The sequence below is a fragment of the Strongylocentrotus purpuratus genome, unplaced genomic scaffold (genome assembly GCF_000002235.5).
Source record: "Strongylocentrotus purpuratus isolate Spur 01 unplaced genomic scaffold, Spur_5.0 spur5_scaffold_11, whole genome shotgun sequence".
NCBI lineage: Eukaryota > Metazoa > Echinodermata > Echinoidea > Camarodonta > Strongylocentrotidae > Strongylocentrotus > Strongylocentrotus purpuratus.
Window position 1 is genome coordinate 10,807,384 of NW_022145596.1, and position 12,713 is coordinate 10,820,096.

The 12,713-nt window shown below is 34.4% G+C and overlaps 1 protein-coding gene and 1 long non-coding RNA gene across 2 annotated transcripts; one reads left to right on the plus strand and one right to left on the minus strand.

The window, feature by feature from the left end:
- The first annotated feature begins 476 nt into the window (after nt 1-476).
- LOC115922220 lies at nt 477-4,637 on the plus strand. The gene is made up of 2 exons (XR_004063365.1): nt 477-3,903; nt 4,408-4,637. It is a non-coding gene; the product is annotated as an uncharacterized LOC115922220 (long non-coding RNA).
- Nucleotides 4,638-6,922: 2,285 nt separating this feature from the next.
- Nucleotides 6,923-12,695, minus strand: LOC593882 (mitochondrial import inner membrane translocase subunit Tim16). The gene is made up of 4 exons (XM_011682769.2): nt 12,520-12,695; nt 9,460-9,547; nt 8,937-9,148; nt 6,923-8,458 (listed from the first exon to the last, which is right to left on the minus strand). Exons 1-4 carry the CDS (start codon nt 12,658-12,660, stop codon nt 8,327-8,329), a joined length of 573 nt encoding a protein of 190 aa, XP_011681071.2. The 5' UTR covers nt 12,661-12,695; the 3' UTR covers nt 6,923-8,326.
- Between the last annotated feature and the right edge of the window lie 18 nt (nt 12,696-12,713).

Genomic DNA, 12,713 nt, shown 5'->3' on the forward strand with positions numbered 1-12,713 from the left:
ATATTCTTGAAATTTAAATTACCTGTATACCCATCATAATATAACCTTTCAATCACAAAATATGAACTACTTAATCTATTGTCAGTACTCAAGATTTGCCTTAAACTTGCACTGCATGTAAGTGGACAGTATGTCTAACGGAAGGCATAGTATTTGTTCGTCCAAATATTATTAAAGGGATCCGGTATCTTTGTCTTAGATCCTTTAAAAAAATCCTTGATTTAGCTCATGCTGCAATGATGATTATAAACCTTTAGGCCAGTCAGGAACCCCATGACTTTTACAAGCCGAATGCCTGTCTGATTATCAAGATATTTATGATTGAAAATCAAAATCAAATTTTGCGTTTGCCAAACAGTTTTCATAACACTACAGTGTATTGGGGAAAACGAGTATGGTAAAACCGGCCACTCAAAGTTTTTTACTTTTTTGAGGCACTTCTTGATCATTTTGAAGCGCAATTTTTTAAGGGCTTCATTATTACACCATATCACAGACTCCGATAACATGTACATGTAGGGCCATGCATCTCAGATTTAACATTGTTAAATGATGCCTTTAAAATTCCATAAGTGATCAAGTTGCTCGACTTGTCTTTAACATACCTGAATTTACATATAAATTTCACATTCACATTGATACAGTTGCAGTACTAAATTTTAGTTGAAACTATGTCATTTCTCTCCTATTAAGGAAAACAATAGTTTTTATTTGTTTTATATTGTTCAGAATAAGTTAGTTTTAAAATGTTATAATTTCTTGTTCACAAAATGCTTGTGGCATACATATATGTATGTAGCTCTGAAGCCTGCCTTGAATATTTAAACATTGTAATAATGAAAAATGCCTTGTGAATATCGATAAAGAATTGTTTATCTTTATATTTTCTGTTTTATATTCATAGCTTACTTTTAAGATCAGGAGGTGTTGCATCGTTTTTAGCAATTCATTTTCTTTTAGTACATTCATATATATTTATTCTTTATGTATGTATCCTATATTTAACAGTATGCCTATAGTTATTTGTTTTTGTACATGATCATAGTACTACAAAAATATATAGAATTACAATATACTGTACATGTAGACATTGTCAAATGATATAACAAGAAATGATTTGTATGCATGTCTGTGCTTTTATTTTTAAATGCTTTTTGTGAATGATATCTGAAAATTCAGATTTATTTTAGCTCCTAAAGTGTATTCCAGGGCATTGAATATTTGAAATATTTGTCAATATTCATAGAAATGTGATTGATATTGAAATGGTATAAGGTGTCATTAAGTCCTTGTTCATGGCAAATCTTATTTTAGGATGTATTTCATGAATGATATTTGGAATGTAATATTCCAACACCACATCTTAAGATAAATCTAGCAGTTTCCTTTTAAGAAACATGCTAAACCACACTCTACAAAATCTCAGAAATTCATAGTTTTTTGATCCTTCCATCCCCTATGATATTTGGTTGCTGTACTAAAATACTCTATGAAAATTTCAGTATAACAATATGTCTAGGAAGTCCTGCATATATATATGGACTGCATATATATGGACTGCATATAATCATCCATATTTATGTGGACTTACCTTTATGATACATGATATGTTCTCTTTGGTTGAAACCAAGCATGATATCTGAAGTTTGGTCACTTTATCAGTGATATTTATAACAATTGAAAGCACAACCATAATGTATTCAAGCTAATTATTGTACTTACCATCTTATGAGTGCATTTTCCTTTATGCAAAAACCCAACATTATGACCCAGGACAGAAATACATCATGCTATTCCTAATTAATTTCTAAAGGCATTTTACAAAATGATAATACCATAATAATCGTCATGAAATTGTGTTTCGTGTACGGTGCTTTGAATGGTAGGTTCTGTGGTGCAAGCATTTTAACTATGAAATTGCCATTGGCTTGACTTGATATAGCTTTCATTAATGAATTTTATTTTACATACTTTGTAACACAACACCAATACTGTTGTCCTGAATCAAACTTGCAAAATGATGAAGAACATTAATTTTTACCTCCTTAATTTGGACTGGAATTTAGAGTTGGACTTTAATTTTTCAATTTTGTTTTATTACACAGTAAATCGAGGGTCAACATAACTTGTATGCTTCATAGATGACATTACCTGTAAACTTATCTAGGACTATGTACATTTGGACATGTATGTGAAGGGTATTATTAAACATAATTCAGGGCTTACATGCAGATACCGGTATGTAATATTTTTACATTGTTAGAATATGAATGTTTTATATAACTATAATGGTTACTGCTTTTAGATATATTACTTTGACAATCAGGGATTTAAAAAAGTGCCTTGATATTTTTCGTGCATCACATGTATTGGTACAATGAAGGTGCTTTACTATGTGTGTCATTCTTTTTTGCATTTTCTTAATACAGTCAACCACTTATAATCATTCATATCCCTTGTAAGTTTGATGTCCTGTTGTTTTTTCCGTAACTCCAGAATGACTGGTTGAATTAGGGACTTTTTTGAATACTTTTAAATGTAAGATATATGTCACATTTTTAAGAAACGTAAATCAGGACAATACAAATTTTCACATACTTAAAGATTTAAAAACTTGGTAAGGGTATGAATAATTTAGTTAACTTTAAATTCAGTTAGTGTGTATCTGTATTAAATGATTTGAAAAATGCCATTTAGATCTTACTTTATGGCATAATATTTTGCCTTTAGAAGTCTATAGAAAATGCACTTTATATATTTACTTATGCTACGGTCACAAAGGTTCGTACGAACGATAATTTCGTACGAATCTCCGTTTTTCCATTGTGTTCCCGAATTTCCATTGTCTGAAAATCGTTCGTACGGCATTCGTACGGCGTTCGTAGCCGTTCGTAATGGCATTTGTGACCGAGGCTTTACTTTACCTACAGTGTTCAAGAGCTGTAATCCATTGAGTGGGGCGAAGCCTGTTCATCGATCAAGTGGTAGTCATTTGAATCAATCTTTCAATTATTAGGAGTTCTGTGGCAATTCAATCCACTATTTTAATCTCATTCAGGCCATAATTAAAAAGATGTTAGTTTTTTCTATAATTTTTTCCAGGAAGATTTCTTGTCTGTTTTAAAGGAGTTTACATATGGAGCTGTAACCACCACTTCTGATCGCTTAATTTTATTTTAAAAAAAACACACAAGTATAGATGCTTAGGTTTCATGTTGTTTGACTCAGATTTGAAAAACAGGATATGACATGAACCTTCTTTTTTTAAAATAATTATTATTCTTTGGGTTCTTTTGATTCATATGGACATCCAATGTTATATAGCTTAATATGATGTAGGTGTCTCAAACCTCAGTTTCATTAATAATACAGTACTACAGTATATTGTTTTAGTGATTGAAACTCTGTACTGTTTTATAATACTCTTACTTGTTAAAGTACTCTTGAATGAATATGCACTAGTTAGAAAATGAAAGATAGTGAATTATTATTAAGCTATCAGTTTTAAAATATTTAAAAACCAATTTGGAAACTTTTATGCAAGAACAATACTGTAGTATTTACTCCTTTAAAAGAGAAATGGACCTTTTTCGTACTTCTTTGTCTTCTTTAAGTGATATTTGTAAACACTTATGGGGAAAATGCAAAAAATTGTTGACGGATTTCATTTCTTGAGGAAAAACATGTCGTTCACCTAGTATTGCTATTTATCCAAGACAAAAGATAATTTCCCACCCTCCCCCCCCCCCCCTCTCATAAATGTGATTACCGGTATGTAATACGGTACATGTAGCTTTGATGGCATAAATTACACCTGCATACTTGCTGATATCTTTAATCATACATTATCTAGAAAGTGCAGAAATATTTTGTGTGAACATGCTTATCTTATTAATATTAAAGGTAATACAAAGTTTTGGTATGGGGTCATGAATTTGTTTCAAATGAACATATTGGAAGCATGTACGATCCTACAATATTCAGTGATCGTTGTCGTGGTCGAAATCGACTCTAAAGTTATGAAATTGTAAATAATAAACACTTAATGTTAAATAGCTCCCTCTCAAGGTCAAGATATCAATTAAGCTATAAAACAATGTTTCTTGGCTAAAATCGACCGATAAGCTATTCTCGTTCGGAAATGATATACCACAACTACATACTCTGAGATTTTCATGGTCGCAGCTACCGTCGTACGGCCGTAGGAGCTATTTGAAATTTATCAAAATTTACCGGGAGCACCGGTAAATCTTTATATTCAATTTTTCTCGAAAGCAGAAGTGTTTTAGGGGCTAAAATTTCTGGTGTTTTTGATACATCCACAGGGGCATCCATATATATCAAATTGTAAAGAATCACTATCCACCCATTTTTCAAAATTTCCCAAAACTTTGTATTACCTTTAAGAAGTCGCCTTGTTGATGATCTAGAAATAATGAGTTTATTACAATTATGGCTCATGAAATACCATGAATTCCTAGATTACGTATCTTATCAATTGTATTAAGAAAAAATATATTTATGTTATATTCAAATACCAGGTCATTTTATACCATCCTCTTGTTTCACAATAGGTATACAATAATACATTTTTTCTACTGCTGAATTATTAAATCTGTTTTGGCACTAAAACTGTATCATAGCTGTCGAAGCCTTTGTATTTGGTGTTGAATATGTTCTGTGAGTGGTTTCTGATGTATTTGCGTCATTTAAAACAAAATTCTACTTTGTGAAAGAATGAAAGAGGTCTTATGTGTAAAAGAGATCCTGAATAGACTTTTGAGGAATTTCATGTAGGCCTACATTCACCTATAATCAGTTGCTGAAGACATTTAAACAAAAAATCCAACCTTGATATTTTTACTCTTGAATTAAAATGATATAGAAATAACTTATATTTTTAAACAATTTAGATTATGTGTAGACCAATTAATGTTGTGTTGATGTAGTTTAAAATGGTCAGAACTTTGACTTATGTTTTAATTGAAATGTACTCATGCATTTGGCAATTTTTTTATTTTGAAGGGCTGCTTTCCCTTTTTTAATTTCAGAGTTGTTGCTCTGTGCTGGATTCAATTTTGAGGTTCCCTTATAGACTCGTAAAGGGAAAACTATACCTTAAAATTTATAATATGAAGGCCTGATCTTATTCTTGTGGATGGGAATCTGATTTCAACACCTTATTTACAAATTGCTGAAATGAAAATTGAAAAGTTAGACCCATTTTGGTTCTCTGTAGACGATAAGATGTGGGCCCTGCAGTTTTCGTGCCATCCTGATGTGAGGAACATTAGGCAGCACGACTTGGAATGTTCACAAAATGTGACATTCCCAGGTGGTTAGTCATGAGGATCTCTCATGTTACAATTCTTGCCGACTCTCTCTCTTTCTCTCCCTCTCCCTCTTCTCGGTGAAGAAAACTATATTTTTAGCTGATCCTTCACGTTAATTATATCTGTGTCTACCCCTCCGTTTCTTACACAAAAGTACAGAACGACAACAATCTGTATTGCACCACTAGATTTTCTCTCTCTCATGCTCTACCCCCCTCTTTCTCTATCCTTTTTGCTCTCCCTCTCTCATTTTCTACTCCCCCTCTCATACTCTCTCCTTCTCTTCCCATACTTTTGTGCTCTTTTGTCTCTTCTGTCTTGGTCTCGGTTTCTTTGACAATGTATTCCCACAAGTCCTTCTCGCTACCTCTCTTGGTATATGTCCTCCCACGCTCTTATTCTACTCTACAAACACTTCGGCTCCCTGAAGTTCTCACGTAATGTATACTAATCCTGCCCCTCTACATCAACCTTCATCCAACCCCCCCCCCCCCCTCTCCAACTCCTCCATAATCCCAACATTCTCCCCATCTCATTCACCCTCTACATAAACAAGAGCCTGATGGGGGGTCTCCGAGACCTTTGGTCTGTCGCCATGGTAACACAGCAGAGACTACCTCATTAGTGGTATGATCGGTGGGTGGCATAGAGAGTAAGGATTGCAGTTTGTCGCGAATATTGTGGCAGAAGTTTTGAGGCGCATAACTTTTGCCAGGATGCTTTTGAATTCATACATGTACAGAGTCAAACCTACCTTAGTTGCCACCTCTCTATAATGGCAGCCTGTCTACAGTGGTCACTTTTGGGGCTTCCCTTGGATGACCTTAATAGACAGTTTTGTCTGTAGTTAATTATGTACTGCCTAAAAGTAATGATGACCCAGACCCCAGAAATCTTGCTTCCAATTATTAAAGCAGAATCATTTGACAGACCATTAATCATGGTCATAGTTTAAGAAAGCTGATATTCAAATACTTAAAATGAAATTACAAAATAAATGAGGCTATTATTTAATGAATATACATTTATATTAATGGTTGAATTTTTTTTACTTCCCGCTACATGCAAAAATGCAAAGAAATTACACAGTAGTAGTTCAAATTCATGTTCATATAAATGTAGATACACACTCTTTAATACTCTAAAATACATGTAGTATATTTCCAAGTTATCCACATTAGATATGTAAAAAGTCACATTAATTTATGTTTTCGCTTCTTCCTTTCTTCATTCATGACTTTCTTGACCATATGTTGGCCAGCAACCTTATTTTCTCTGATGACACATTTTTGTTTACATTGAAGTTTATTTATTATGTACCTGACATTACTTTCATTACCTGATTTAGATGAAGGAAAGAAAATCATATTGATTTTATACTCTAATAAAAACTGGTGTAGCCATACTACTTGACTAATTGACATAGGTTCAATGACCCCTATGTTCCATATATGACCCCTTTTTTTTAGCGGATGAATAGGGGGGCCATGATGTCCGCTGATGATGCCTTATGCTAATAAATTTAATACATATTCCTGTTTCAAAGAAAAGGGCAAAATTGTTTTTAAAAAACAGAGAATACCCAGTAATTGATTTTGTAATATACATGTATAAATTTATTTAGATCACACCAGATTTCCAAACAATACATCGTACCTTTCCTTTCACTACTTCAAATGTGAAAACAAATGCTTTTTTCCTTTTCTATTATTTCATGATGTAAAGTTCTTCAGATTGGTAAGTGGTTAACAGAGTAAAAGGCCAGAGGTTTTTATGTCTTTGAGACAGAAACATCAAGAGTACTAAAGCTGCTGATAAGTTCTCATATAGAGCCAAGTACACTTCTGTTTGCTGCCCTCTAATGCCCATTACACTACAGGTAGTACTGTACATGCATGGTACTTTATAGTTGTCAATTTTATTTAACTGTCTGTTTTAAAACAGGGTAATGAGGGTATCCCATGTAAAATAATAATAATAAATTTGCACTGTTTCTCCCAATGTGCATCCAAACTTGGAAGCAGGTCTACATTTTATTGAAGACTATGAATGGTTTCAACACTTATTTTTCAAACATTTTCATGCATTGACAAGAGTACTTGCGTACATGGTAAAATTACATCAGGCTTGAAATGGATGATGACATTATTATGAAACTTCAAAACAAAAATGAACACCAAGTTGGCCTCTGTTCTTTAATTCTTTCACTTATCCCGTATCATTAGATTTATGCACCCTTGATGCCATAATATTGCAAATTCAAGAATACTATGAATATGCCCAATAAGTAATTACTTTACCTATAATAAAGTTATTGACATGTACCACTATCAAGGAAAATCACATCATACTGACGTTATACTTGGCCCAATAAAACTGGGGCCTAAGATGACTTGGGCTCTTTGAAGAATAGTTTAAAGTAAATTAACTTGATTAAAAAGCAATTCACATGAGATTTTGGAAGATGAAACTTTATATCACTGGTTTGGAGCCAAAGGGGTTTTGAACTTATGGTTTACACCTCGGTCACACCGCCATACCAACTCCAGTCTGACTGCAAACCAATCGATTCTTGGTCATATATGTGTAATGTAAATATTGTTTGATCCCATGTTGGTCTGATGTCAGTCAAGTTGTTGGTGTGACTAAAATATTGAAAGAGTTAATGCCCTTCTGGCTCCAAACAGATGAAGTGAGAGATATTCAAGTATCCCTTTCAAAATACTCTGTAAGGATAAAAGTGGCATCAAAACTTGTCAATTGAGAAAGTATTGTCCAATATGACATGGATACAGTGGTTACATCCTCAGAATCTTATCCATCAGTTTGGTAAAGCATCTTCTGAAAGACCGACCCGCTTTGGGCTTCTCTCTTTCTCTCCTTTCGTACATGTATCATCTCTGATGGAGTCTAATGATTCCACTGCCTTCCATAAATTATTTCCATTGTCTACATTTCATTGTTCAATGAGAAGATTTCCAGACTATCCACTATCATGAATCTGCCTTTTGTTCATGTGATGATTGTGATGATGATCCAGCAGAGTCGGACGGGATGGTTTTCCTGTTTTGGGCTTCTGCAGCAGCCTGCAACTCGTGGTCTATCCTCTCCTTGGCTCGTAGAACCTGTAGACAAAGAGAAGTAACAACAATGTGCCAAGCATTGCATGAGTAATTGCTGATATACTGTGAAATCTGTATATAGAGGCTTCCCAAGAGAGACAAGAAAAGTGATCTCTATAGAGTATGGACAGGACAGTTTCCTTCTTTTTGAAGGAAACAAAAATATGATCTTTATAAACAGAGGATTTCTCTACTGAACATGTGGTCACTAAAGCATGTTTGACTGCATCAATGTTATTACATTTTGAATTTTTAGTCTCCTAAACTTTTTGGGGTAATCTAGGAGGGATGGGATGGTGTTAACCATTTCATACCCTTATCATACTCAACACCCTTGTCTTTTGCACTTCAGTCACCAAAGGAGACCTGTGCCCCTCTCCCCTCAATGACTAGAACCATGGTACGCCACCTTTGAACATCATTATCTTTTACGATCGAGCCTCGCTATATCCAATATCAAACTACATGCATGTACAAGTACCTTGGACTGAATATAGAGTGATCCGCCTTTCGATTTCTCGTTGACATTGAAAAGGTGTTCATAGTTCTTCAGGATAGCCTCTTTGTCTCCTAGACCTTTGACGTTGAGTATCTTCTGGGCTTCTTCTAAAGTTATTCCTGTCAGGTTATCTGCTGCTGCTGTCTTGGCCCCCTGCTTACCCCCTCCAGCTCTCTTTGCTGCCTGCTGACTTGCTGTGGGGACAAAAATAAATACACACACATATCAGACCTGACGCAAGTTTATTCAAGTTTTAAACTGATAAAATTAGATATCCAAATGCAAATTAAACAAGAAACAAGTTTTTCAAAGTTTAGAGCACTTTTGATTCCATTCCATGCCTGTTGGCTGGCTGTGGGGGAAAAAATGAGCCTAAATTAAATACACACACAAATCAGACCTGACGCAAGTTATACAAATTTTAAACTGATAAAAGTTAGATATCCAAATGCAAATTAAACCAGACACAAGTTTTTCAAAGTTTAGAGCACTTTTGATTCCATACCTTGTATCTCCTGACGAAGAGCTTTTGTAAATGCTCTTGCTACGACCTGTCCTCCAATGACGATTATCTGGGCCAAGTACTTGGCTGCCTGCAGGGAGATAGATAGAAATACAACAACAGCTTGAATAGAAGTAACCAAAGAATCCAATCAAAAAGTGCTACCCGATATGTGCCTTTTTATTCCTATTTCTCAGGATAGTACTTTGAAACATCGCTTATTTTTTGTCAAACAACATTTCTCACCTTATTAAAATAAGTCACAGAAAAGTATTTCCTCCCAATATTTCCTTATTTCTAGGCAAACAATAAACATGCAATAAATATGTGATTTTGCTGGTGTACAGATGAAGACACCCACTTCCTTAACCTGCATCTATGAATATCTTGTCTATAAAGGCATTGAGGTTTTTTTAAATGCAGGAGACAATTATATTTCTAGATATTTCTAGTGGATGAAAGAGCAAACAAAATTCTGGCCTGATCTCTTTAAAAATGTACACATTCTGTTTTTGAAATTCTTTAATTTGAGGTTTGGTATTGTAGTCCTGGGATTGAAAAATTCTTCTTCAATTTGTACTCAGGAAATGAAATATATAAAGGGGATTTCCTAGGTTATTGTTTTCTTAAAAAGTCAAATTCTAAAGTAGAGTCTTAGTATACTAAAAAACAAAAGAAACAATATAAAAAGCTGGGCGATTTTTCTCTTCCAAATTATTGCCTCTCTAAGGCCAGGCGCTCATTGGTTTTGTGTGTGGATCATATTAAGCAAGAACTGTTTAATATGACAACAAAAGTAGACAGTCAATTTTTTTGAGGAATTTGCTCATACTATATTTTCTTATTTTGAGCCGAGGTAAAACGTAATTGCTTTGCAGCAAATGTAAAATAAAGGAAATTGGTATCCAAAAATCAAAATGGGAGACCTTCTCACAATTCACCAAATAGGCTACAGAAAATCTTGATAAAGGTCTCCAACATTAGAGACAGTCTCCCAAATGGGACACAGTCTTCCACATTGTCTGTGCGTCTCCACTGTTAGACCAAGGAGTTATCACTCGGCCGCGCCTATACATTAAACATGAAAACTAAGATTATACAGTAGTAGCTAACTGAACACGCGCGCGCGCCCGCATCCCACCGTCAGTACGGTATGCAATTGTATTGTACTGCAGTTTGCCGTGAAAAATACTCATTAAAAAAAAGATAAGAAAATTGACACAAAACAGGTAACAAACATAGAGTAAAGGAGGGGGTTTTCGTTCACTTAAAGCCCAAGTCTACTCCAAAAATAACTTACTTTCAATAGAACCAGAAAAATCAGACAAACCAATCACAAAAAAATTGAGCAAAATCGGATGACTAATAAGAAAGTTATGAATTTTTAATGACATGAATTTTTTTTTAAATCACTACACAAATTGGCAACTCACTCATGAGTCTGTGACGTATGGTCCTCACTATCCGCTAATTATTTTCTTTATATTGATAATATAAATTTCCTATTTTCACCCTAAGAATCTTATTTCTTCACACCAGCATCCAAGTTAGATTGTTAGTAATATGTTTTTGTGGGGATGCACAAATAAAGAGTAATTTTTGTCCAATTAAATCATGAAAAATTGAATTTTGATAAACTATTTATATAAAAATCAATAATTATGACATACAATATTCGGCAAATAGTATCAATTCTTCAAAATTCATGAAAGTTTTTGGGAAATGTCATGCACGCAATATGATACAAATCATATAACCTGGTCAAAGGCATGGGGAAATCAAGTTGTGGTGGATAAAAAGGGAAATTAATGGGATTAAACTACATAAAGCAATTGATAAGTTGTGAGGACATGACGTCACAAACTGATAACCATCTTGGCAATTTGTGTCATGATTCTCATTGTTCCATAGTTTTACATACTTTTCCAAAAATTCATAACTTTCTTATTAGTTATCCGATTTTGCTCAAACTTTTTTTGATTGGTTTGTCTGATTTTTCTGCTTTTATTGAAAGTAAGTTATTTCTCGAGTGGACTTGTCCTTTGAGACAAAATCCTATTTTTTGGACCCTTTACTTCCTATTTATTATCATTTATTGTTCAAATCATGAAGCAAATATTATTATTATTTAAACAAAAAAAGAATCCCAGAAAAAAATCACGAATTGCCATGACAATATTCATTTCAATTTTCACCGTTTCGGAGGCAGTTATTAGTATAGTGAACCAGTTTTCAGCCGCATGTACAAAGTCAACAGGAAGCGCACGCGCGCGCCGTGCGTTTCCGCGCTGATCTATAGCACTAGCGGGCGGAGCAGGTATCCCACGCCAGAGATCCCCGGAGCTCGCCAGGCCGAAAACTAGTACTGCCGTGATCGGAAATTGGAATCTGAATTAGACAGAGATATCGTGTGTTAATACATGCGATGAGATACTTTTGAGCTTGCGACTAGCACAAAATTGGGCTCTAAATCTGAAAAATACTTGAAATAAAGCTCATTTTATGGTACCAATATTTCTTACAGACACGCGTAAGATACTCAATTTTTCAGATTCGGGTAGCGGACATCGCTAAAATGTGATATTTTAGGATATATTTTTCATTGCAAATGTGGTTCTTAAGTGACACTGGTATGGTATGTGTGGGATATGTGTTATGCTATTAGGCAATGTATTTTAAAGGGATTTTACCATGCATCCAACCAATCGGCCGAAAACTGGAGCTGGTCGATTACCCCCTCCTTTACTCTATCGACTTTCATGACCTTATTCGGACATTTGATGAAAATTTACTTCGTTTTGGGTATGTTTCAGTAGGGTATCTACTGAAACATATGGGTCAAATTTACGGGTCAAATTTTGGCTAGACTTCTGAACTAGCCAGCTACTGAGCTAGCGCCCACAAAATTACTGAAGACGGGTAAACTAACTACCACCAAAACAGACGAGTGGGACTGAACTCAAAGTCAAACTTCACAAGTAGACTAGTTTCGAATCAGTTTACGTGGTAAATACAGGTACATAATTACAATAATAATTATGTTTTAAATATATCTATACATACCATTTTGATATAAGTGTAAATGCAATATCCCTCGCTGCCTTGATAAGCGAGAAAGTGCTTTTTAGGAAGAAAAAAAACAAGAGTCACGTAGGCCCAGTCGTTATCACACACCGGCGATGATGTAATACATGTAGCGCACATTGCACACAACCACTTAAACTAGCATGCTACCTTCAATCCATGAACTGTATACC